Raw genomic sequence first — 24,360 nt, forward strand, 5'->3', positions numbered from 1 at the left:
TCGGGACTTGCTCGAGGCGAGTAACATGGGATGCGAAGCTGGCTGAAAATACAGCATATCGTCTAAGTAGCGAGAACAGGTGTTCCATTTCTGACCACGAATAGTATATAGCTATCATCAGCATTTCGAAGATGACTGGCGTGTTGAGTAGGCCGAAGGGCGTAGCGGTGCATTCGTTGAGCCTGTGACGTGTTTCAAAGGCCGTCTTTAAAAGGTCGGCCTCTGCCATTGGCACTTGCCAAGAACCGGAGAGCAATTAAAATGAAGAAAAGAACTTTTCTCTTTGCAGGCATCCCAACGCGTCATCAATACAGCGTAGAGAGTACACGCCTTTACGCGTAATCTGAAACGGTAGTGGTCACCTTGTTCTATTAGCAGTAGAGTTTCCCGCTGATAACAGACAACAGCTTCAGTGTCGACAAGGGCACGTACACTGAAGCCATCGAAACAGAGTTCAATGTCGTTCGAGGGACAAAGATTAGGTATTGAAACGCTATACAGTAACGAAGCTCTTCCTTCTAGAACAACAGATGTCAATTTTGTCCTAATGGCGAGCTTTCCCTGGCATTGCTAAATTAATCGGCGACGAGCTGAAGTTGACCAGTATGTATCGGATGCTCGGTGACTGTTATAGTTGTGTCCGGAAGAGGATCAGCAAGAAACACGTGTGGACGTTGAGCGTGAACGTAGTTGTAGGCCGCCGCGTGTTGTGGTTGATGCGCAACGTGGTTTGAGGCACCTGCAATGCCACGATGAGTGAAGCTGCAACAGCGGCAGTGACGAGCAACGTGACCTGGGATGCCACAGTAGAGACATAAGGGCCGGTTATCCTGCGTGAGCCATGGGTTGATGGCACGGGCATAGTTGGCTAAATATGCTACTATAGGCGAACGTGTCGGTAGTGGCAGAGGCGTGTAAATTCTGTCAGTAGTATGGTAGGTGGTAGACGGCGGCAAAGCTCACGCTCGAGCAGCGATGGCAGCGTACGTGAGTGGGACAGCAACAGGCAACGGAGCGGGCAATGCATCTACAACTTGTGCCTCGATTACTTGAAAAAAAAAAGGCGTCACCGACGCCACCGGCTCCGATTCGGTGGTTATGATAGAGTTACCGTGCGGCTTTCTCTCGAATGAACTGCTTCATTAGTGGAAACAAAGCTGTATGATAGGTGCTGTCACGGCCTAAGCCGAGAGATAAAATCTATGCGGTATTTTGAGCCGTGACACGTATTGAAGCATGCTTCATGCGCAGCTCATGGTGATTCTGGCAGAGCTGAATGACGCCTGCGACCGTTTAAGGACTTCATGAGCAGGCACATGTTATTCATCGCCATCAATGCCTTTCAGGATGTGCTTGATCTCGCCCGCTTCGTCCAGGGATGAGTTTACGAGCTTGCAGACTGGGCTGTAAGCTTGTGGACGTTTCGCCCTGTGTTTGGACTCTGCCTTGCATGAGCTGTTGAGATCGAAGCCGGCGCACAACAGGGCTTCCAAAGACCTCCTTTAACTTTGCTTGTTAAATCCAACCAGGTGATGAAATCACTGTGGTCGTTCTTGTGCCAGAGTTTGGAAACGCTGGTTAACTAGAAGTTCAGGTTTGTGAGTTTGTCGCTGGTGTCCCATTTATTACAAACGGCCACCAGTTCATACTCGGCAAGCCAGTCTTCCACGTCGTTCGCATCTGTACCGCTGAATATGGGACGATCACGCTGCCGGAGTGTGCATGGGCAGAAAACAGGCGTTGGTGCGCGATCAACAGACGCTCCCTAATCAGCTATCGTGACAAGTGGCGGTAGTGTCTGGCTACGCAGTTCCAGAAGTTCCAGGATGTAGACCAGGTGTACACCTAGCCTTCCCCAATTCAAACAAGTGTTTTTAAATGCAGGAGTCACAAGAACTCGACACATGTTTTACAACCATAAGGACCAACTAGCAGCGTGGGTAGCGATCACACTTAGTCGTGCTTCTCTACTCTGTTGGTCAGTTATCACATCCACTACTTAAGCTGCATGTCCACTACCATGATTATAGTACGTATTTGTGCGTAGAATAAAATGGCTCTTTCCATTTGCTGTGTTATGCAGCCCTGTACGAGATTGCTTTTTTAAAATAATTTCTTAGCGAAATTCAGTTACTTTTAGCGTATCAATCAATCAATCAATCAGTCTGTCTGTCTGTCTGTCTGTCTGTCTGTCTGTCTGTCTGTCTGTCTGTCTGTCTGTCTGTCTGTCTGTCTGTCTGTCTGTCTCGTTTTTGTCTGGTTTCTGTCTAGTGTCTGTCTGTCTGTTGGTCTACCTAGCCGCTTAGGACTTCTAGCTCTCCTGGCCGTTTCGTGAATCGTATCAATACTAAATTTGGTATGGCATAATATGACAGCATGACAAGCATAATTGACTAGTCATAACATGACTATCATAATATCATGAATGTCATGACATATTTTATGGTTTTGCTGCTCTTGTGGTGGTTTTGTTCACATGACATGTTCCAAAACTTGTATGGTATGACATAACTGAATGGCGAAATCAAGCGACAGACCCTAACGTAAAAATCATGACACACATGCCATGTAAGTCATGACTACACGCAACGCTCATGATACACTCGCGGTCGTTTCGCTAGCTTCACATATACCAAATTTAGTATTATTTCACGCGAATGGATGGCGAAGGTAAAGGACGCGTTCAAAGTTGTATTCACAATATATGTGTCATGTAAAACATGAATACATGCTAGGCTCATAGCGAATTCGCGGCCGTTTCGCTAGCTTCACAAAACTTCACGAAACTTGGTATTGCGTGACGTGTATAAACAACGAAGGCAAATCACACGTTCAAAAATGATTGTCATGACATGCACGCCAAGTAACAACCTGACTACATGCCACACTCATGATGCGCTCGCGGCCGTTTCGCTAGCTTAACACGCACCAAATTTTGTATTCCTTGTGTATTCGTTGTGAACCATTGTCAGGTCAATGGCAGCGTAGATATATTCCCTATACACTTGTTGAGCAATGTACGAACATGCTCGCGAATTCCGACGAGCGGCCAGTTCTTGGCGCCGCTATGTTTTCCCTTCTATTCACTGTTATTTTACTTATTCATAAATAGTTCCAGGTGCCGCAGACTGGGAGCTGAAAACTGCGATGATCTTCGGCTTGCCCACTTGAAGATTGGTTCAGAATGCGGCGAGCTGTATTACGCTGGCTGATTTCGTAAACTCATTATTTATTTTTTTACATAAGGTTGACTAATACTCCTGTGCAAGAACAAGCTCCGTTTTCAAATTGGGCGCTAGAAAGTGAAAAAGGCATAGGTGTTGTGCATCAGTAGAAGTGCTGTGGCTACAGTAGTTTCCCATATTCGGAAAACGTAGCATCGACAACGAACTGCTTTAGCGTAGCTTGTGAAATAGCCATTAGAACTTGAACCAGTTATTGTTCCGATTCGCGTGTTTGTTTCTCTCTATCAGCACTCTAAGAGAGAATCGTTAGTTCCTGCTTCTTACACTCTAGGTAAGAAGCAGTAAGAAGCCCTGAAGTGTTAGAATCACTGGCCACTGCGTAACTGATACCCTCGGAACAGTGCTAACTATATATATATATATATATATATATATATATATATATATATATATATATATATATATATATATATATATATATGAGACACAGCTTTTACTTTTCCATCTCCACAATGTCTAGAGAAATAGTATTATAAAAAATCGAAAGCATATCCACGGAGTGAATGATGGGGAGTGGGGCGAAGCATTCGTCCGTCCATTCGTTCTTGCTTCCGTCCGTTCCTGCGTACGTCTGTGTAACCGTCCATGCGTCCATCCGCCCGTCCGTGCGTGCGTCTGTTCATGCGTCTGTCCCTGCGTTCGTCCATGCATCTGTGCCTGCGTCCGTGCCTGCGTCCGTTCATGCGTCCATCCATGCATCAGTCTGTGTGTCCATTCGTTCATCTATTCAGCACTCAAAGTACCACCATCTCGCATATTTTCATCATATATTCTCCATATAGAAGCACCTCCATCCAGCGGAAATTTGAAGGACTAAACGGGAGGTGGCACATGCACACTTTCTTACGACTTGCGCTTCGGGTTTACTTCCCACCTTTAACCACCTCGAGTTCATGGTATATACTAGTTCACTGTATTCATGGCTACGCGGCCCAACGCTCACTAAACCTTTCTAAAACCAAGGAGGTTACACCCAGTGAGTATAACGTAGCAACCGTTTCTTGTCAGATCGTGCTCAATGTACATGCCAATAGCTGCTAATGGGGATCGCAGTGCGCGCGTTACCTATAGGCCGAATGCTCCTGTCTCTCATTTCCCCTTAGCAGCCATTAACATGTGCATTGAGCACTATCTTTTATTGTTCAACAACGCACAGAAGAAATCTCTCACCGGAACGACCTTGGAGGTCAAAATCGTAAGGACCGCTATTTCGGGTATGTGCCACTGGTGGTTACGTCCTACGATAGACGCACAAGCCACGCCATAAGGAGCTTCGCCCCTACAAATTCACAATCTCACGTGCAGCGGCAATCGATTATATGCGAAGCATGACTGCGGAAGGTTGATACGTTACCGCCAACAGCTACAATTCCACAATGTCTCCTGTTGCCTAAGGAGTGTCCGAAGTGTCGGTTCTCGGACCTTTGTTGTTTTTAATATTGTCCCGGGGTCGTGATGTGAACGAAGGGAGCAGACTCCACGTTAAAGATGAAACTCTTTATTCAAGTTGAACTTGCGGCCACGCAAAAGGAAAGTAAGACACTGGTACCTATAGCGGCGAACAGAGCGTCGGCCATCGATCAACTGGCAACCGGCGAAGCATGTCCGCATTTTACAATCACCATCGAACATTCTAGCATTTTCGCTAGTGGCGACGTAGGTTCCAGAATAATCTGAAAGGTTCACGAAGGGAGCGTAATATCAACAAAGCGATCTACTGCAGCCTCGAAGCTTCTCTAACGTCATAGGCGCGGTTCGCGCTGAACATAGTGTAACGGGGCGATAACAAAACTTGAGGAAAGGAACGTGGCAATATAAGTGATTGATCTATTTTCACAAGTAACTTCTACCATTCATCTTTTCGCTGATGATTGCGTCATTTTTACAGAAATAACTTCGAACAACGATTGTACTCGCTTATAATCCGATTTAATTAAAATATCTAACGATGTTTAACACATTGCTCATGAAAATAAATACTAACAAAGGTAAATTTATGCATATTTCTAAGTTACGGAACTCTTCACAAGTATACTACTTAACTAACCTTCATTTAGGGCAAGTAACCTGATACAAATACTTAGCAATTTATATTGCATCCAAAATTTTTTGGGCAACACACATTAACTACGTCATTAACAACACAAACCACACCCTTGGATACCTCAGGCAAAACTTTTCTCATACTCTTGGCTCTTTGAAACTATCACTGTATAAATCTTTAATCCACCCGAAATAAGAATACGCTTCACCTGTCTTTGGACCCTCATAACACTAACATAATTAACGCGTTAGAACTCATTGAGAATAACACAGCTCGTTCTATTCCTTCCTATTATAACCGAACTGCCAGTGTAACAGTGATGAAAATTGCCCATCACTTACATATCTTGCAGCCCGGCGCAAAATTTCTCGTTTATTATTGTTTCATAAATTATTGTACCACCCATCATTGCATGACACGCTTATTCATAATCCACACTATGTATCACGTCGCATCGACCATTGTCATAAGGTTTTTGTTCCTTCTAGCAGCACAAACACCTTTTGTCGATCATTCATTGCTAGGGCGTCCCAACAGTTGAACAACCTTCCCCAAGAGATTGTTTCTATTAGTGATAACTTCTGGTTTTGTAGTGCTATAAACAACATTGCTAACTAGAATGTCATTTATTCACTTCCATATACTGCATGTCTGCTTTTTCTTGCGTTGTTTCATTTTTCATGTTTTTATGTTTGTATTCATTGTATAACCTTCACTTTACGTTTTGTAATGGTTTTCTTATGTTTTTTGTTCTTTGTACTACATTTATATTTATGCTTTGGCCATGCTATACGAACTTTTTATTGTCACCACTCCCCTCTGTAATGCTTTGTTTGGCCCTGAGGGTACAATAAATGTATACATTTTTCCCTTCAAAAACAGCATGGCGTTACGAGCTGGACATAACTTATGCCGTACATGACTTCCACGTCATCATTATCAAGTTTGGACGTGTCATTTTTCTTCATCGTCCATTCACGTCACATGATACCAAATTTGGTATATGTAGAGCTAGCGAAACGACGGTGAGCGTGCTATGAGCGTAGCATGTAGTCAAGTTTTACATGGCACGTGTGTTATGATTATTATGTTTGGGTGTGTCCCTTAACTTCGTCGTCTATTCCCGTCACGTGATACCAAATTTGGTATACGTGAAGCAAGCGAGACGGCTGCGAGTGCATCATTACCGTGTTAAGTTGTCATGTTCTTACACCACACGCATGATATGATTATCATGTTTTCACCAGTCATATATATTCGTCATCCATTGACGTCACGCAACACCAAATTTGATATATGTGAGGGTAGTGAAACGACCACTAGCGCACTATGATCGCAGCATGCAGTCATGTTTTACATGGCGCTCATGTCATGATTATGTTTCGACATGTCGTTTATCTTTGTCGTTCGTTCGCATCACGTAATACCTATTTTAGTATATGTGAAGCTAGTGAAGCGGCCGCGAGCGCACTTTGAGCATAGCTTGCAGGCTTGTTTTTACATGACGCGCTTGTCATGATTTTCTCGTTAGGGTCTTCACCTATGTTTGCCATGCAGTCATGCCATGCCATACCAGTTTTGCAATGTGTCATGTGAGCCAAACCACTGCAAGAGCAGCAAGACCATGAAATGTTGATTATGACAGTCGTGACGCACATGTCATGATATTAATATTAGGAATAGTCACTTATGCTCGTCATACAGTCATGCTATGCCACACCTATTAACGTGTTCATACCATTATTGCAATGGCTAGGAGACCTAAATGTCACAGATAGAGATAGATAGATAGATAGATAGATAGATAGATAGATAGATAGATAGATAGATAGATAGATAGATAGATAGATAGATAGATAGATACGCTCAAAGTCGCCGTAGCTCGCTTAGAAATGCTTCTCATTTAATAATGCGGTAACAGAGTGTTTAATATAGAAAACGCGGAACTATTAACGGCAAAATACAGTTTCACCCATCAGACACTTGCTTAGTGTACAATGCACCTAAATCCGACAAGCGAGGCTGTAAGCTGGGCTGCGTCACCCTAGAGCTGAGAAGATACAATAAAACTTGAACGTGGTATACTCGCAACTGTTGTGCTGTAAAGGTCACCATCGAGTGTAACGTCAACGGCGAACATGCCACTCACTTTTGAGTTAACGCATCTTTTCCTTCATTTTCTCCTTTATCCTTCAGAAATAAATATCTAGCTCGCTGGTGTTCCCTGTCGAAAAAGGAAACACACACACACACACACACACACACACACACACCACACACACACACCACACACACACACACACCTCACACACCACACACCACACCACACACACACACGCACACACACACACACACACACACACACACACACACGCGCGCGCGCGCGCGCGCGCAGAAAGAGAGGGAGAGAGAGAGAAAACCTTCCCACGCACGTGGTAAAGTGTGTCTGTGTTTATTCCTTTTCTTTTCTGCACCAGTCTTTGTGTTTTGCGTGTCGAGAACCATTTCCAGCAGCTTGCGGCTAATCTAATCTCTACTTTTACTGTTGGGCAGCTTCTAATTTTGCCATGGCTTGTACGCAGGGCCTATATATATCTACGCATCACACGCGGCTTTCGTGAGGCCCAGCATTGAGTACACTGCGTGCCACAGCAGCCGGCTAGCGCTCAGCGAACTGCAGCATCCCGTGGGACTCCCCCACTCCGCTTCTTGTTCTTGTACTACAATCGGTACTCTCTCCTTGGCAAGAGAGCTCAAATCACCGGCCGCGTGAACGACCTTGCCCGCCACGACAGCTCCTACGAGGGAAGCAGTGGGAGAGAGAGCCGCTGGGCAGCCACGTCGACGCCTCCTTGCCCCAAGGACGCCATCCGGAGCCACACCTCCCTCATTGAGACCAAGACGGGAACGAAGCGCTCACGTAGACTGACATTATAGACCGATCGACACAGACGCAGCTATGCCTTACACGCTGTACAACCTCTACGGCAGCCCTCCATGCGCCACCGTACGCATGCTGGCCAAGCACATCGGCGTCGATTTGGAACTGAAGAACGTGGACCCTTTCAAGAGGGAGCACTTGACGCCGGAATACCTCAAGGTACGTTAGGTGGGGCCAGACGAGTCCCCATCCGTGAAAATTAAAGCCATGCTGAGGGGCGCCGTGCCACGAAACTCGAGCTGATGACCAGACTTAGCAGCGTTCTGTTTTAGTTACGAATCGGCGGGTATATCGATCAATATGTGTGGCGAAATGTTCTATGTAATTTTAGTCAAAGCCCAGCTATTTCCCTAGTACAGTACATTTGATCTGTTTATGAAAACTAAACTTAGTTTCATGAAGCAAGGGATGAAAATATTCAACAAGTGCTCATATGATATATTCGCCGCAGCGTCAAAAGGCTATTTTCAGCAAGATGGGATACTGGGTGACTTGGTACAGCATTATTATGGCTACGGAGCGCCAGACGCAGGCACTAATACACAAAGAAACGGACGGAACACTGTGCCGCGTTGCGTCGGCTTCTTTGATTTTTGTCTGTCTGGCCCTTTGTAGCCGCTACAACGCTATTTTCTACTGCGAATATCATCTATTATAGAGTCAAATACACGAATAAAGTAGCTAGTAAAAATGCACTATTTTCGCTGTCCAGTTAATCAAAAAGAAAAGACGCAGCTCCCTGACGATTCGCATACGTGATTACTTGGTAGTCTTGATTTCATATGAGGTAGTTTATTTATTAGCGGAATATATTCAGCTTTTCACCGATCATCTCTTGGGCGCACGCCTTTTATTCCACTGGGTACAAGTACCACAGATAATTTGGCGAAGAAGTTTAATGCAAGAGCTGTGGTGACTGGTGGTTACGGACGAAAACATCTATGAACATTTAACCGTTGACAATCATTCCACAAGTGAATTAGTCGTCATCAATATTTGCATGCCAGTTATTTGTCTTGGTATGTTGAACATTCTTGGTTATTTTCTGCAATTTTGTCCGCTCTGTTCTGTCTATGATTTTTGGGGTTGCGCACCTTGTGAATCATTCCCTCAACAGAAAACATACCGGTTATGCGATAACTCTGCAATCGGTGTTGAATGCTGAGTGATATAACTGAGAAGTTCCCGGCGAATCCGTGGTGGACAAAAATAAAACACTGCAGTGGTGTATGCGCGGGTAGCGAGGGATGCTGGAACCAACCGAGCATGGCGCATATACCCTCTCTTGCGCACTTATTATGTAACGAAACTGTCATTGACAAAGACACTCCCTCTGAAGACACTTCCTGCCCATTTTTCTCGCATCGAAGCGAAGCGTACTTTGTTGGGTGAGAAGTTATGCGATGCGCAATCGTGTGACTGTTTTCCTAACTGCATGAAGAGGGGGGAGCATAAAAACCTGTTGCGCACTCTCACATCTAAAGAACGCGTTATGCCGACACTCTTACAGCCAGAGCCACGTTGCGCAATCTTTCATATGAAGGCTACTTCACCGTTATTGCATTGGCACAGCGGCCAACAACTGGTTAGTCGCAGATGCGTTCGCCATTCATGGCGCGCAACAACAACCTAATCGTTCATTGCTCAGCCGACTGGCAACATAAGTGGCAGTTGAAAATTTCATTGTGCAGAAGGACATGTGTACAGTTAAGCGCCAAAAGAGAGGGTCGGGGTGCAGGTGGGTGCACTTCGCCCGCTTTTTCTTCGGTGTCCAAAAACACCTCTTGAAGCTAGCATCGTGATCCTTCCGTGCAATTTCGGCCACCTTACACTCCACCCTCCCTTTTTCCTCTTTTTTTTTACGGCACAAACCATGGTGCTGTCCGTGACACCATAAAAGGAAACCTAAACTTGGATAAATCACCCAAGCTCGCATGAAAAACTTGCGCGCTTTATCTACAAAAGATAAACGAGAACCGAAACTATCAAGACCGAAAGTACAACCTAGCTTTCTTACAACCTATTATTTAACGCTGTTGTACACACAGACATGTTCTGAAACTGCCAGTAGCAAGCGTACGTCTTTGATTTGCGCTGGGAGGTTTGCAGTTTGTTTCTGCTAAATGTATGGGTTGAACATGCGCAAAGGCGACTTGCAAGGTATATCACTAACGTGTACGATCCAAGCCCTCATGTCGGTCACTGCTTCTATATGCGGGGCTGGCTGTTGAAGGAAGTACGAGGTTGACTCCTATGTACAACCGCAGTATGTAACAAAAAACACAGGTGCAAGGAAATTCACAGCACATTTTCAAGAATCTTTGTTAGAATTGAAGCGGTGTTGTATCAGCTCCCACGTGATATCTGGAAATCATTCAAACTTATGACATTTACTTGCATAATCAATGAAGAGGTGTGAAATGAAAAGGCACGTCCTCGAAAAATTTCCTTCCTTCATTTATGTGCGTGTTACTTCAGCAGCAACAATTATAGCAACAGATACATGTTGTAAATTGCGAACGGGATTCCTTTGCATATAATTAGTTCGAACGGGATTCCTTTGCATATAATTAGTTCGAGCTCATACTGATTTGGGCCATATTTACTGCTTCTGGCGTGGTTATACGGCGCATTTTATTTATATACTTCATCCGTCCACAAGTCGCTAGCACCAATTGCTTTTAGTCGTAAGAAATAAAATGTTATTTACCCGAGCTTCATTTGTATTCATTTTGCTTCCGCCTCAGATTACTATGTTCAGGTCAATTACGATTGTCTAAAAATATTACTATTATTAGGCTATTTGATGGAAAAACCTTCATCGAAAGTGATTTGTTTAAACCTTCAAGAAAGTAATTATTGGATGTTAATTGGGCACGAGAATATTCAACCGTCGCTGATTGTATGAACGTGCTTTGAACCATTCCATCAGGTTGAATATGTTTCAAATGAAATTTTATTCATATGAGATGATTCAACGAAAGCTCAAATTCAACCCTTCAACTCATGCTAATAGCAAGTGCAAAGTCGTCATTCAAATATGAAACATAAGCTATGTGGAATTTGGATAGATAATTATTTATTTGCTAGCAATATTACCTGTGTAATAACAGTAGACCTGTTTCAGGTACACAAGACAGAACAGAGCCTAATAAAAACTAAAGATAGCGGCGCCATGAAACTTATTCAAGTTTGCTCTCGACTGTAGCCTTTAAATGCGGAAGTGATTTGAAAAATATTCAAGGTTGCTTATGTTGTGTTACATCGGCGCCTGCCCGTGTGCATTCAATGCAGCAAACCAGTCTGCACAGACTTGCGGCGGTGGCTGCGTGCGTTGTCGGCCATATCATTTCTACCTTTTAAGAAGGTGTGTCAAGGCTGTGTTTCCAATTTCAGTTCTTCAATGCTGTGCCAAAAATGGCAAATTATAAGATCCCAGTTCTCTTGCGTTTTAGTTTCAATTCAGATGACCGGCACAACGCCCGTTTAATGTAATGACACTTATGTCTGTAGGAGGCGCCAAGTAAAATAATGAAGACGAAGGTGTTGCTGTTTTGTTTGGTCGATGATGACCACGTTTCTTTTTTCTGATTTTATTAAACGTTATCACTAAACACATAACCTTAGGATAGGTGTTCTTTGTGTGCGTTTGCATTACCGTGTGTAACGTTTTAGTGCCTTAAATCTTGTTGCAGTTCTTAGGCGTCAGCGTTTTTGAAAAATTTACGGGGCCCCAGATGCACTAATTTAGGATGGCTGAGAGGCATACCGATTATTCTCAATCGATGTACTGATCCTGTCCCGTTACTATCCGAAAGCTTACTGCACTTAACGCGGTTGTCCATTGCACCCGAGGTTGGAGGCGTGGCAAGCTTTCTCCTCCTCAGCTGTTTTTGCACGGCCTCTGAGATAGGCACACCTCTGACCAAGCTGCGATGTTGTGCGAGGGTGTCATCACGTGACCTAACGTCGCTTGACATAACGTGACGTAACGGCGCGAAATGACGCCTCCAGTCTTGGCGGCCAGTGACGTTAGAAAGACGACACGTGGCGATGTTACTGCATGTAGATTTTTTTTGCCTCATTCGTGTTGTTGTCACTGACGGTCGACGTAGACGTGAGAAGCAGGTGAACTTTCGCGTTTTATGCGGCATCTAAAGATTTATTCTTGATATACACGCGTGTACAATGCGATTCGCTTTAGAACTCGGTTCCCAAATGAGTGTACTGGTATAAAATATTTTTGTAGTACAGCCTGATCCTGTTGTCTTTTTTGGTCAATCTTCAGAAAGCAATCTGAACAGCGGTTGCTAACGCGTTCCGAGGGGCATGTACGATGACTATCCTAAAGGGCCACACACCAGGCTCCCAAAACACAAAAAGCCCCGCCGCGGTGGTCTAGTGGCTAAGGTACTCGACCGCTGACCCGCAGGTCGCGGGTTCGAATTCCGGCTGCGGCGGCTACATTTCCGATGGAGGCGGAAATGTTGTAGGCCCGTGTGCTCAGATTTGGGTGCACGTTAAAGAACCCCAGGTGGTCGAAATTTCCGCAGCCCTCCACTACGGCGTCTCTCATAATCATATTGTTGTTTCGGGACGTTGAACCCCACAAATCAATCAATCGAAACACAAAAAGAGCGTAATATTCTTACCTGATATTTTCGTCCTTCTTGGCGCACTACTGTGGCGTAGACAGTAGTTCCCGTGATGTCTACAGCGTAGGTGCTCTCGATTCGTTGATATACGCGCTATATCACGTGGGATTTGTCTTCTGCACTGCTTTGCCATGCAGCCGCTCATCCATTCTTGTTTGTCTCGCATGAATGTCGTGCACTATCAACCGATCAAACTTCATTTTTTTGTTTACAACTGCGCAAGCAGCGACAACAGCATGCAGCCGAGAAGCGCCAAATTGTGATAGGCTCCAGCGCTTAGTGCTGATATTGTTCACGAGCATTCAAGAAATAAGGGGCGAGGAGGATGCATCGTGTGTATGAAGAAAATATCGCCCCCTCATCTTTAAACACAAGGTGGTGAGTGGCCCTTGAAGCTATTGCGTGTGATAGATACTTTCAGTGAAGCTTTGTATACATTAGGAATATTTGTCTGGAAAGAAAAAATTACTTCCGGCTCGTCACAAGAATTACCCATTTGATTGGTACTAAACACACCACATGCCATACTGCATGCCTCAAATCTATATGTGGCACGTTATTTTTTTTTCGCTTTTCAATGCTGAAGGGCATTTCAACGCCGATTGCACAGCTTGTGAACAAAAGCGTGACTTGAAATTAATCAGCTACCTTAAACAATTGTACTGATATTGAAGCAGTAGTGTTCGGAATATATCATGCAATCTATATACGCAGCTCTTGTGAAATTGTTGGCGCATCTGTTCACACGCTGCTCCTTTGTTTTTATGACAGCTGAATCCCTTCCACAAGATTCCTACCTTTTCTGACGAGGGCTTTATTATATATGAAAGGTGAGTTTTGTGTATACAATATTGAATTTCTTCAATCTCGCTGATTACTACTGAAATATGCAAACATGCTTCACTAACAGCAGGAGTACCCACGCTTTAGTCAATCATTTCTTAGTTTAACAGAGTGCGGAAACAACGCATGCAAGATCTGCTAGCGTCTAGCCTGAAACACGTGCTACTGAAGGCCGTTTGATACGCGCGTCTTGATGTTTGAATCTCGTATTCAATCGTATGCTTTTCCCTGACCCATTTCTTTAGGCACTTAGTAATTAATCAACGTCTGGTCGGTGGCAACATTATGTTTCTCTGTAAATTACAAAAGTCTTGCATGGGAGTGGATGATTGATTTCTTCTAATTGTTTCCAAATAAACAGTGATGCTATAAAAATCATGAGCTGAAAGGTTTTTGAGTTAACTTGGTCTTTACGTGGGACTGTGACGGGCGAGTGTCCCAGTCGCGTTCCGCAGGATTAAATAGTTATTTTTCTTTCTCCTTTCCTTAACTTTGAGCGACGAGTGTTCTTCCACATCTCCGTAAATGCAACCAAGATTGAGTGTTGTCATTCTGTCACAACGATACTTTTACGAGTGGGGGTATATGGCGCGCACGACATTCATTTCTGATGCGGAGGGCCAGATAAATGGATATGTTAGAACAAAGCAAACTTTTCAGGTGTTTATGACCATTGCCGTGTACTGGTGCGCACGTATATATTTCCCATAACGATTTAAAAGCGTAATTTAAAAGCTGTTATTAAGCATTTAATGGCATTTCGTAAGCCAGCCTCAATAAAAATACGAAAAAAATGCATTCCGAAACACGTTTTCATTGAAAGGCACATTCGTGTAGCGGCGCATGAGAGGCGCCCATTTCTGACTTTTTAATTTCCAAAAGAAAGCAGCATGTTCGTTTGAACGTTTCAGCGGGTGACTTCGAATGAGTCTCACTGCTTGACGTTTTGTAAAGGGAGCCTAAATGTACAGACGGGTCCACTGTTAAAGGGAACACCTTCGTGAGCAGCATGTTTAGATTTTGCTATCTTACGGAATCATAGTGGCTAAGATATGCATATGACTACTGGTGGTTGAAAGTTCTGACTCCTTTTAACAGACCATTGACTTGCATGAAGAATGTTTTTTAATCCACTTGCTCTTGGATGGCCAAGAATATTGAATATGTGCATTCGAGCGTTCCCTTTAACAGTCGACCATACTGTACGTGCACGTAAAGCGTTTCCTATTCAACCCTTGAAAAGTTTTTCTTTATTTTTTTTCTTAATAACGCACGGCTTTTTTCCGGCAGTTCGGCTATATGTTACTACCTGCTCAGAAAGCACGCCCCCAGTTGTGACATCTACCCAGACTGTCCTAGGACTCGCGCTCGTATCGACCAGGCTCTAGCTACGATTACCAGCACCATACAGCCCCACTACTTCAAGTTTTTTGTAAGTATTTGTGTACGCTGAGCACGTATCACTGTCCTGCTCTCGGATTCCAGACGTCATTTTGTTGATTTTTTTCTTCCCCTTTATGCTCCTAATTTGCTTCCTTCTAGCTCAATAAAATTTACTCTCTTTCTCATTATTCTGAACAACTGAAGCAAGAACTCATTTCTTATGTACACCATGTGAATTATCCAAGTCTTCACAAGATATCACAAGAATCATCTGCCTTGTGCACACATCGGGGTTTGATTTGCTCAAAAAGCTGCGTCCTTTACGTACGAAAGCAAGTTAGTCAGCCTGAGCATGTCAATAATGCGCGTTCGAATATGTTTTAACTGGTATGTCCTGCTTGGCCACAGTCAGCCACGTCCACCGCAAAGCCATATAGGAATATGTGCATCAGCCTTAAAAAAAAAGAGACGCTTGAGTGTGCTTGGTTCTTTTCTGTACTTTATACTGCATCTTTATAATCGTAATTACTGTCTTCCTTTACATAGTCATCTTTTGTAAGAAACAAAGGCCGCGGTCGCAAGAGGTGGTTGTGTTTCAGTGCATTTTTCTCTTACATGCTTATTCCTTGACCACAGTGGGTCCGGGGCCTGTTCTTTGTTTTGGTGCCTGTTAGTATATTGGCGCTATAAATCGGGACTATTTATTGGGAACCGAGCCATATCACAATAACGGCAAATAAGGAGAAATTTTCTGCAGAGGAGAGCGGGACTTCCTGAAGGCTTTCCATCCCTTGTGAAACTTTCGGAGCTGATGGTCCAGCCCCTCTCCCCAATCATCATTTGGCTATGGGCATGGCACAAAGTGCAGTCTGTGTAACAATAGGTTGCTGGTCGGCCAACAGCGGCGTCTGAATGTCACTGTTGAAAAATATTCTTTTGTCTCAGAGACCCCGCTTCTACGAGTTGACGAAGCCTACACCAGAAGATGTGGAGCAGTTTGAGGAGAACGTGATCAAGGGATTCGAGCACGTGTTGGGAGAAGGAAATTACGTGCTGGGCGACAAGCTCAGCCTCGCTGACCTCAGCTTGGTGGCTCACCTTACACTTGTCTTCGAGGTAAGCAGTGAGCTTAAAACTGTTTTTAGCTGTATATCCTTGACCGGCCCAACCAGGTAGTCTCAAGAAAATTATGCGTATTCTGAGTCTTTCTCATGGCATACTTTATTTTTGTTTTTATACAAAAAGCGGCAAAGCAGAAAAGCACGATCATGTAATATAAAACCGTGTAACTTGTTTAGATTATGTGGATTTTCATTTCTGGTGTGATATGGTCATGCCTTTTTGCTTAGTCATCGTAATAAAAAAGATAGTCTAGAGACCTCAACTCTACTTGTTTTACTGGACACCTTTTTTAGGTAACTATATGTAGCAAATGGGCAGATCAGTGAGCAAGGTATTTTCAGGCGCCTAAACAGCATAGTTCGACTAAACAGCCTTGTCAGCAAGGTATATGTAAACTGGTAGAGAACCGTCCGTAGAAGCTCATGTGTGAAGTAGTAGGGGGATTGTTCTCGCCATCGCCGTCTACGTATGGTGGATAAACCAACGGTAAGGGAGAACTGAAACATTAATTGTAAGGGCACAGCTGGAAGTGGTAGGAACCATAGAAATTCCAAGTATTATGCGCCATAGAGCAAACTCTGGATTTAGTGTCTATGGGAGCTGCAACAAATGGTGCTTCAGCGAGCATGGGAATTGGGAGTAGTACACAGATCTGCCTTGTCCTCGTACTTTACGTTCCTGTTGGCTTCGCATGGCTTGAAGCTGCTTTGTCACGACACATTAGTGGAATGGTCAGCAGTAGTGCTTCACCAACTTGACATTTTAAGGGGTTAATATTTCAAAGGGGCAAAGCACAAAAGCGCGATAGTGTAATATAAAACAGTGTAACTTGTTTAGATCATGTGCCTTTTCATTTCTGGTGTGATCCGGTCATACCGTTTTACTGAGTCAACGTAAAAGAAAGAGAAACTCTTGAGACCTTAACTCTACTTGGTTCTTTATATGCTCCAAAACAAAACCGAAACCAGTAATAAATCAAGCCACAAATGTGATTGGCCGTCCGCAAGTACGAAGAATAGACAAATTTGTATACTACCCATGATTTCTATAGTCGCTGAATGATTGCAGCACCAGAGTTACCTCTAGTTAATTTAAGGAAACTCTATGCTAGCGACCTCATGCGTATACTCTACATGGCACATGAAATGTCATAATTTTGAAATGTGTTGCTCATACCACCTGATGATGATTGTAATTTTTTAACACAAAAGTCTTTATTCAGTGATTCACCAACCGTTTAGTGATGCATTCCCATCTGGGATGTGACGTGGTAAATTTAATGCCGTCAAATTGGAAAGAAAACTGCATTCAAAAAATTTGCAGCATCTTCATGGAGTGAGTGATGAGTGGGACGAAGCTTCCGTTCGTCTGTTTGTTCATTCGTCCGCTTCTATCACACTAGAACATGCATCGAACGGACACTTGATTACATTCATCACCAACCACTCCGTGGATATGCTGTGAATTAATTGTACAAATGCCATCTGTCCTCTCTAATCGTCAACTAGACAAAAACACCTAACATCATCTTGTGATATTATTTCCAAGGACACATTAACACAATGCCATCTATTGAGCCATTCATAAACTAGAGGGGCTACGCACATGTTACAAACGGAGGAGGGATCTACCCACATCCTAAGCAGTTTCGTCCCTAAATATTTCTCCGCTGGGCGTCGATTATCTCGCATGAAGGAAAACAACGGAACGCGCGAAATGCTCTACCAACTGAGCCATTGAGGCACATTGCGAACACCAATTCTCTCTTTCTCCGTGCTCTCTGTTGCTGAAGTGGGCGATGCCGCCTTTTGTGAGTTCTCAAGTAATGCGGCATGACGCAGGTAAAGCAATGGGTCATAGATTGCGGACCAGCATGTAGTCTTGAAGGTCATGGTAAAAGCTTTAGGGTTGAACTTTCTCGATAGTAGCGAAAGGCTCTGATCGAACGAGCGTGGGAGAGCTGCTGACGCAGTAATGTTCTTTGCCTATAACTTCGTATTAGGGTGGAACGGCTCGTTGTTGAAGTCATGCAGCTTGCACATGCGCCAATGATGTTGCACCACCGACTACAGTGAGTGCGATAGCGCCGGCCTATTCAAAATAAAAACGCCGCGATGAGCGCTGCAGCATGGAAACAATGTAGGCTGGCAAATGTCTTACCTTGGTGAAGCGAAACTAAGGTGGGCCATCGCGGCTCAAGCTTCAAACCTGTGCATCTCGTGTTGGTGAAGCGCTGTATGCAAGTGCATTGGCGTAGGTTTCAGGAAAGCACACTGGGCTGTTTCTTTCCATAACTGGCGATCTTTGAACAGGTGCATATTGAGTAGCAGAGTTTAGTGTCACCTTGTTGATGTCATCTGTGTGCGCAATAATAATACGCTGTGTGCTGGTATGCAATAATAATTTACTTACCACAACAGTTAAATCATGGCCATGGGTAGTAGCCGTCACGATGAAGATGTGCCATTAGACGTCGACATGGCTTTTTCCATGCCAAGCGCTGCTCTAGCTGCCAAACATCAGTAGAAAATGTTCAAGCTCTCATATATCTCTACACAGTAAGCTCGCTACTATTATGAAGACTCATTTCACTTTGATTTTATACAGTCATGTTTTTTTTTCAGATACGTTTGGTTTTACCGCAGCAAGAATAAAAAAGAATGAGATAGAATGAGTTGAGAAACAAGCATGCTTGTGTATCTAAATATCCTGCTTTCACTTACCGCAAAGCAAATTTATTTGCAGTTGATAACAAGCGGTACCACGGCCTACGAACAGAATAGCCCGATAGTTGAAAAGATGATTGATTTGTGGGGTTTAACGTCCCAAAACCACCATATGATTATGAGAGACGCCATAGTGGAGGACTCCGGAAATTTGACCACCTGGGGTTTTTTAACGTGCACCCAAATCTGAGCACACGGGCCTACGAAATTTCCGCCTCCATCGGCAATGCAGCCGCCGCAGCCGGGATTCGAACCCGCGACCTGCGGGTCAGCAGCCGAGTACCTTAACCACTAGACCACCGCGGCGGGGCAATAGTTGAAGAAGCTCACATCCTCCAATCAAAGAAGACCCCTGGACGAAAGAGCACTCGTTAAACGATTACTATGGCAGCCTTACTAAAGTGCAGCAATTTTTGTTTTGTTCAGCTTTGCGCACACTTTATGTCGAAGAGAGGGCATGTGGGTGCCGGATGCCAAACACAGCAGCCTCCAGTGACAGGAATGATTATCTACAGATCATATGAGCTAGTTTAGATTATACAAAATGAATGCCACAAAGAAATATCGCATAGTAGATACGTACCACACCATCGCACAAAAGCGAGCGACACCCTACTGACCATATATAATGCGCCGAAGTAACCACAAGATCACACTGACAGACTTACTGCAACCAAAAATTGTTGCACTCTACAATTCAACTAAGTGCCAGATAAGCCGAAAGGTAAACGTATAGTTCTCGTTCCCATGTACAAAACTACAATTCAACTAAGTGCCAGATAAGCCGAAAGGTAAACGTATAGTTCTCGTTGCCATGTACAAAACTAAAGACATTCGAAAATATTCACTAAATTTTCGGTTTTCATTATTGACCATACGCCGTGTCGATGACCGCTTTTAATTACACATTTCGGCACGGATGTGAATTCACCTTGTAATCAGTGCTTATAACTTTCTCTCGTTTTATTGGAAGTTAATGTTGCTTGGTCAAATTGTTGTACATGGTTATTGCATTGCTAAAGTGCAAAAGGACACACTTTCTCGGACGGTAGCAGCGTCTGCCACTGGTATGACAAGGTTGTTTTGAGGTTTTTCATCTACGATGAAGGCCAAGACGCACAGCTGCATTATTTTAGAAGAAAATAAAGGATAACCCACATCATTCTTTGCGGGCAAACAAAGAGGTACAAGTCGGCTGCTACGAATCTCAACCCGTTCTACTAGCTCTTCTTCATGTCTACCGCATGCATTTCTATCGCGCGATCTCTATGGCGATAAGCGTCCATGACGCGTATCGGGCAATGCGTATTCTGGGCAATCAGCCGAATGCGCTGACTAATGCATTCTGCTGACTGACCACTGTCTATGCGCCGTTACCAGAACTGCGCTTCAGCTACAAAAATGCACTATAAAATCGGCATATTGCTGACTGAATTCTCATTGATAATATAGTTACTTCAGCCACCGACCGTGTGTGTGCGAATACATCGATGTGATGAGGTACCGCACCCGTAAGTGAGTCTTCTTTGATCGGTTTTCGTATATTTGTGGCACTAGTTGAAACACGTCATATGTATTTTATTTAGAAGCCAACTAAGCAGTTGCATGGAGGGGGCTAAGCAATTCAATGCTTCGCCATTGTGAATTATTGTCACATGTGTAAGCTAATGAGTCCTCTGACATATAGTCGAGTACCTCCAATACCCTCCCAACAAAAACTGCTGCTGTGGCCGTCACTGAAAAACGTCCGACTTCATAAAAAGAACTGCTCTGCAAAGTGTAACCATATCTGCGAACCTCACGCAGGGGTGGGCGAAAAATAAATAAATTGGCGCGGTTATTGTTTTGCCCTTGTTGTGCATGGTGTATCTGAAGTGTTGCCACTTTTTATTGCTGCCTCGCATTAGCAAGGATGGTGCTGACAACTACTTCTATCACTCGCAGGTTCCTTTCCTGAATGGCGATAAGTATCCAAAACTGAAGGCATACTACAACCGCCTGAAGGCAGAATTGGCGTACTTCGAAGAGGTGAACCGGCCAGGAATCACTGGCTTGAGTACGCTTACCGCCGATCTGAAATAGACGCCAGCGACAGAAATATTGATGCATTTTTCGAATAAAAACATTCTCTCTACTTTCAAAATCAATTTTTACTGCCTTTCAAGGATAAGGGGGGCATTTTTCTGTTCGTCGCCATCTCTGGGCGGCTGTCCTACCATAACTGAATAGGCAGTAGGCAAAAAAAGTATTTCTTCAAAATATCTTGTTCTCAAAAATGACTCTGCGCTCTATACAACTGAGGCTCACGGGAACAATTCAGGGAAATTACAGTATTGCACCTCAAATTGTATAGCTTCCCGTAAGTATTGAACACCGCCAATTAGAAACACATGCGGCCCCTTGCAAAATGTTGGGAGACTCTGGGATGTCACGTAGTTTGAAGGAGACTGTTATTTGAACAGAATAGTCAATAAAATCTATGAATTATTGAACCGGTATGTCGTTCTTGATAACTAGGTTTTTTCGTCCGATATGATTTTTTTCGGCTATTACCTTTTCAGTTACAGCAGGCCACCGTTGTCGCCGATGACAGATGGCAATGAATGTACATGTCTCCATGTCCTTGTCATGAGCAAGCTCGATGCAGCCACAATTAGGACCCGCGCGCGTTTCCCGTATGTTCAAATAAATTCTGTTTGCTGTTATTAGTGACATTACTGGAAAAGGTACAGTGATTATGATGCTGTTCTGCAAAGATGGTATACTAGACAGTTATGGTTTACTGGGCTTGGTATAGGGTAGTGGGCTTACCGGGATAGCGGGATTGAAGTGTGCATGCGAAGTAGCCTACGTGAACCGTACCGCTACCCCTACGCACGCTATTTATCAAATTTAACGATACCGTGTTTGCGTGGTGTAGTGTACGTAAACATGGCAGCGCTTTCGGACGCGCGCTTCGAAGTGAATGTGGCGTAGTTATTTAAAGATTCTTTCCGTACGCAGCTAATGACTGTTTAAAATGTTTTCTTTTGCCTTTTGTAAACTTCGAAGACCAAGTATTTCAGATAAGTTCACGCAATTTCTGAGATAGCTTCCTATTTCCAACGTCTCCAGGCCCACCTAGACAATTGTTATAAACTAAAAAGCACCATAAAGGTTTTCGCGTTTTATACGTAGTTCCAGTGTATTTACTTTTATTATTAATAAAGTAAACTTTAACCTTGCTTCGCGTCGTGACACAGGCAAATATTCTGGTTTTCTTTTTCTTTTCACTCTTGTTTAACCTATTAAACCCTATCAGCTGCGGCACGTAAACCACGTAAACGCTATCTCGCTAAATTATTAGACGCTGTCCACAACAAACATTTGCTGTGTGGTAAAGCCTCCAAACTTCTGCTATCACCATGAAGGTAAACACACCTGTTCATTTAGTGTTGAAAATTTCGTAAGGGTTCGCAGGTTAAGTACGGGAGTTGTACGCGCGCATGGCCACAGTTTATAAATATCAAGCGGCAAACTTTGAGTACAGATTATAACTCCCGATATCATCGAGTGATGGCCTCTCGCTTCTGATGTCAGCAAGGGGACTAGGTGCAGGCCCTGTGCGCCTGCGCTCGTTGTGTGGAGGCTGCTTGATCGCTGCGACCACTCCGACCTGCTCGAGGTATTGAGATATCAGCGTTGTTAGTGGGCAAGTTCTTGAAACGATTCCCTCTCAGTGTTGAAGCAAAATGAGAGTGAGAAAGACTATTTGGTGATTCGGCTGATGACGATTCTAGCCCCGCGATAGGGGGGTTACTGTGATGCGGCCACACGTCACCTCGGCGTGACGTCCTCTACTTGGCGAGCAGTCCTCACCACTTCCGCCTACTGGCTCCAGCGCCTGCCCCTGTGCTGGGGTGGTGGCGAGCACTTTGCGTTTTCGCTAGGTGGGTGCTTTTCAAGGTCAGCCGAGATCCGCAGGACGACCCGTGTCTGCTCTCCCCGCTGGTCGCTTCCCACAGCGGCCATAAGCCACGGCGGGGTCACCGTCGCTGTTCTTGCTTCCCTCAGATTTTGTTCACAGTGCTTCAAGATGTGGCCGCAGTAGTTCTTTTAGTTGCACACACGCCACACAAGTCACTTGCGTATACGTTAGAAGAAACGCGCTTCATGAGCACTGGCGTGGGTTGCGACCCCATCTGCAGTTGCCGGAACGCTACCGTCTCCCTGCGGGTCAGGCCCGGGTGGGGCGGAGGCCTATAGTCTTGACCCTAGTCTGTACCATTTCAATTATTCACTGTATTCTGTCATCCTGTCTTTAGCTTCACACTACCAGTCCTCAATCAAATCCGCTAGTTGAGCAGCGCGGTATGTGAACCCTCGCGCCACCTCGTTGGCAGTCTTGTTGTAGTTCGCGCAGCCACGAAGTGACACCTCCTTACCCACGTAGGCCGAGAGCCACTTAATTATCACCGTTTTCTCCGCTAGGTTCACAGCGCGCAGCACCCGCACTGCTGCCACACATACTCCGCTTCCAGCGTAGTTCCGCACCGCGGTCCTCTAATTATTCAGCACGGTCGTGCATCCGGTTTCGGCGAGAGCCAGGGCAATAGCGACCGGGACCAAGGTCTGTGCCCGCTCCGCCTGTTGGTGCTGCGGCTGCTGTTGTCACTGTTTGCATTGCCGTTCTTTCGCCAACCGCTGCGTCGACGGGCGTCATGCTGGTGGATCCATCTTGAGCGCCATTTCTTCCTTGTTGGAGGCGTCCAGCGCAGCTATCAGTTTCGCGATTTTTCCGTTGTGTACCTCGTTAGCTCTGGTAAGCATGACTCTAGTCTCTTTAGGTAGCTATCTCCTCGTCCCTCTTGTCGGCTTTCTTGTACCCGCTGTTACCTCCACTGCTCGGCACCAGGCTCTGCTGCCATGATGGTTCCTTCTTCCTGATTCTTCCTTTGATGGCGTCCATCCAGCCTACGTGCTCTCTTGAGTTTGACCTGCCGCGCTGGATGTCGTGCTCCTTCTTCTACTTTAGCTTCAGTCCCTGCTGTGCTTCTTGGAACGCGAAGTGCTCCGCTCGGTCATAGCTGCTGCTGCTCTCTCCGCTGTCGTCGTCAGTTTCGGGAACTCGTTCGGGTCCGCCAGCTGCCGTCTTGCATGCTGCTCCTCCATCTGCCTTTCCCACTGCCGCCTGGTGACCACATAAGGTACCTTGCACTGATGCTTGCGGTCGTGATCTCCCTTTGGGGGCGCCCTCCACAGATCCGGCACCTGGCGTTGCAGTCATGCCCCTCGGCCGGGTAGTTGGCACCGCAGTCGAAGCACACTTTAGCGTTGGAATCGGGTCATACGTCTCTCCTATGTCCAACCCAACCACACTGCCTGCAAACGTCCACCTGCTTTCGGTATAGGCTGCACCAGA

The 24,360-nt window shown here is 44.8% G+C and overlaps 1 protein-coding gene across 1 annotated transcript in view; it reads left to right on the forward strand.

The window, feature by feature from the left end:
* The window catches only part of LOC142802999 (uncharacterized), a 50,037-nt gene extending 28,935 nt beyond the window's left edge, over window positions 1-21,102 (forward strand). Inside the window, exons 12-16 of the mRNA XM_075888093.1 lie at window positions 8,227-8,389; window positions 13,657-13,715; window positions 15,019-15,160; window positions 16,057-16,227; window positions 20,904-21,102. Of these exons, the coding sequence (XP_075744208.1) occupies window positions 8,227-8,389; window positions 13,657-13,715; window positions 15,019-15,160; window positions 16,057-16,227; window positions 20,904-21,041 (673 nt within the window). The 3' untranslated portion in view covers window positions 21,042-21,102. The remainder of the gene's footprint in view (window positions 1-8,226; window positions 8,390-13,656; window positions 13,716-15,018; window positions 15,161-16,056; window positions 16,228-20,903) is intronic.
* Window positions 21,103-24,360: the final 3,258 nt, after the last annotated feature.

This window comes from Rhipicephalus microplus, chromosome 3 (assembly GCF_043290135.1).
Source record: "Rhipicephalus microplus isolate Deutch F79 chromosome 3, USDA_Rmic, whole genome shotgun sequence".
Classification (NCBI taxonomy): Eukaryota; Metazoa; Arthropoda; class Arachnida; order Ixodida; family Ixodidae; genus Rhipicephalus; species Rhipicephalus microplus.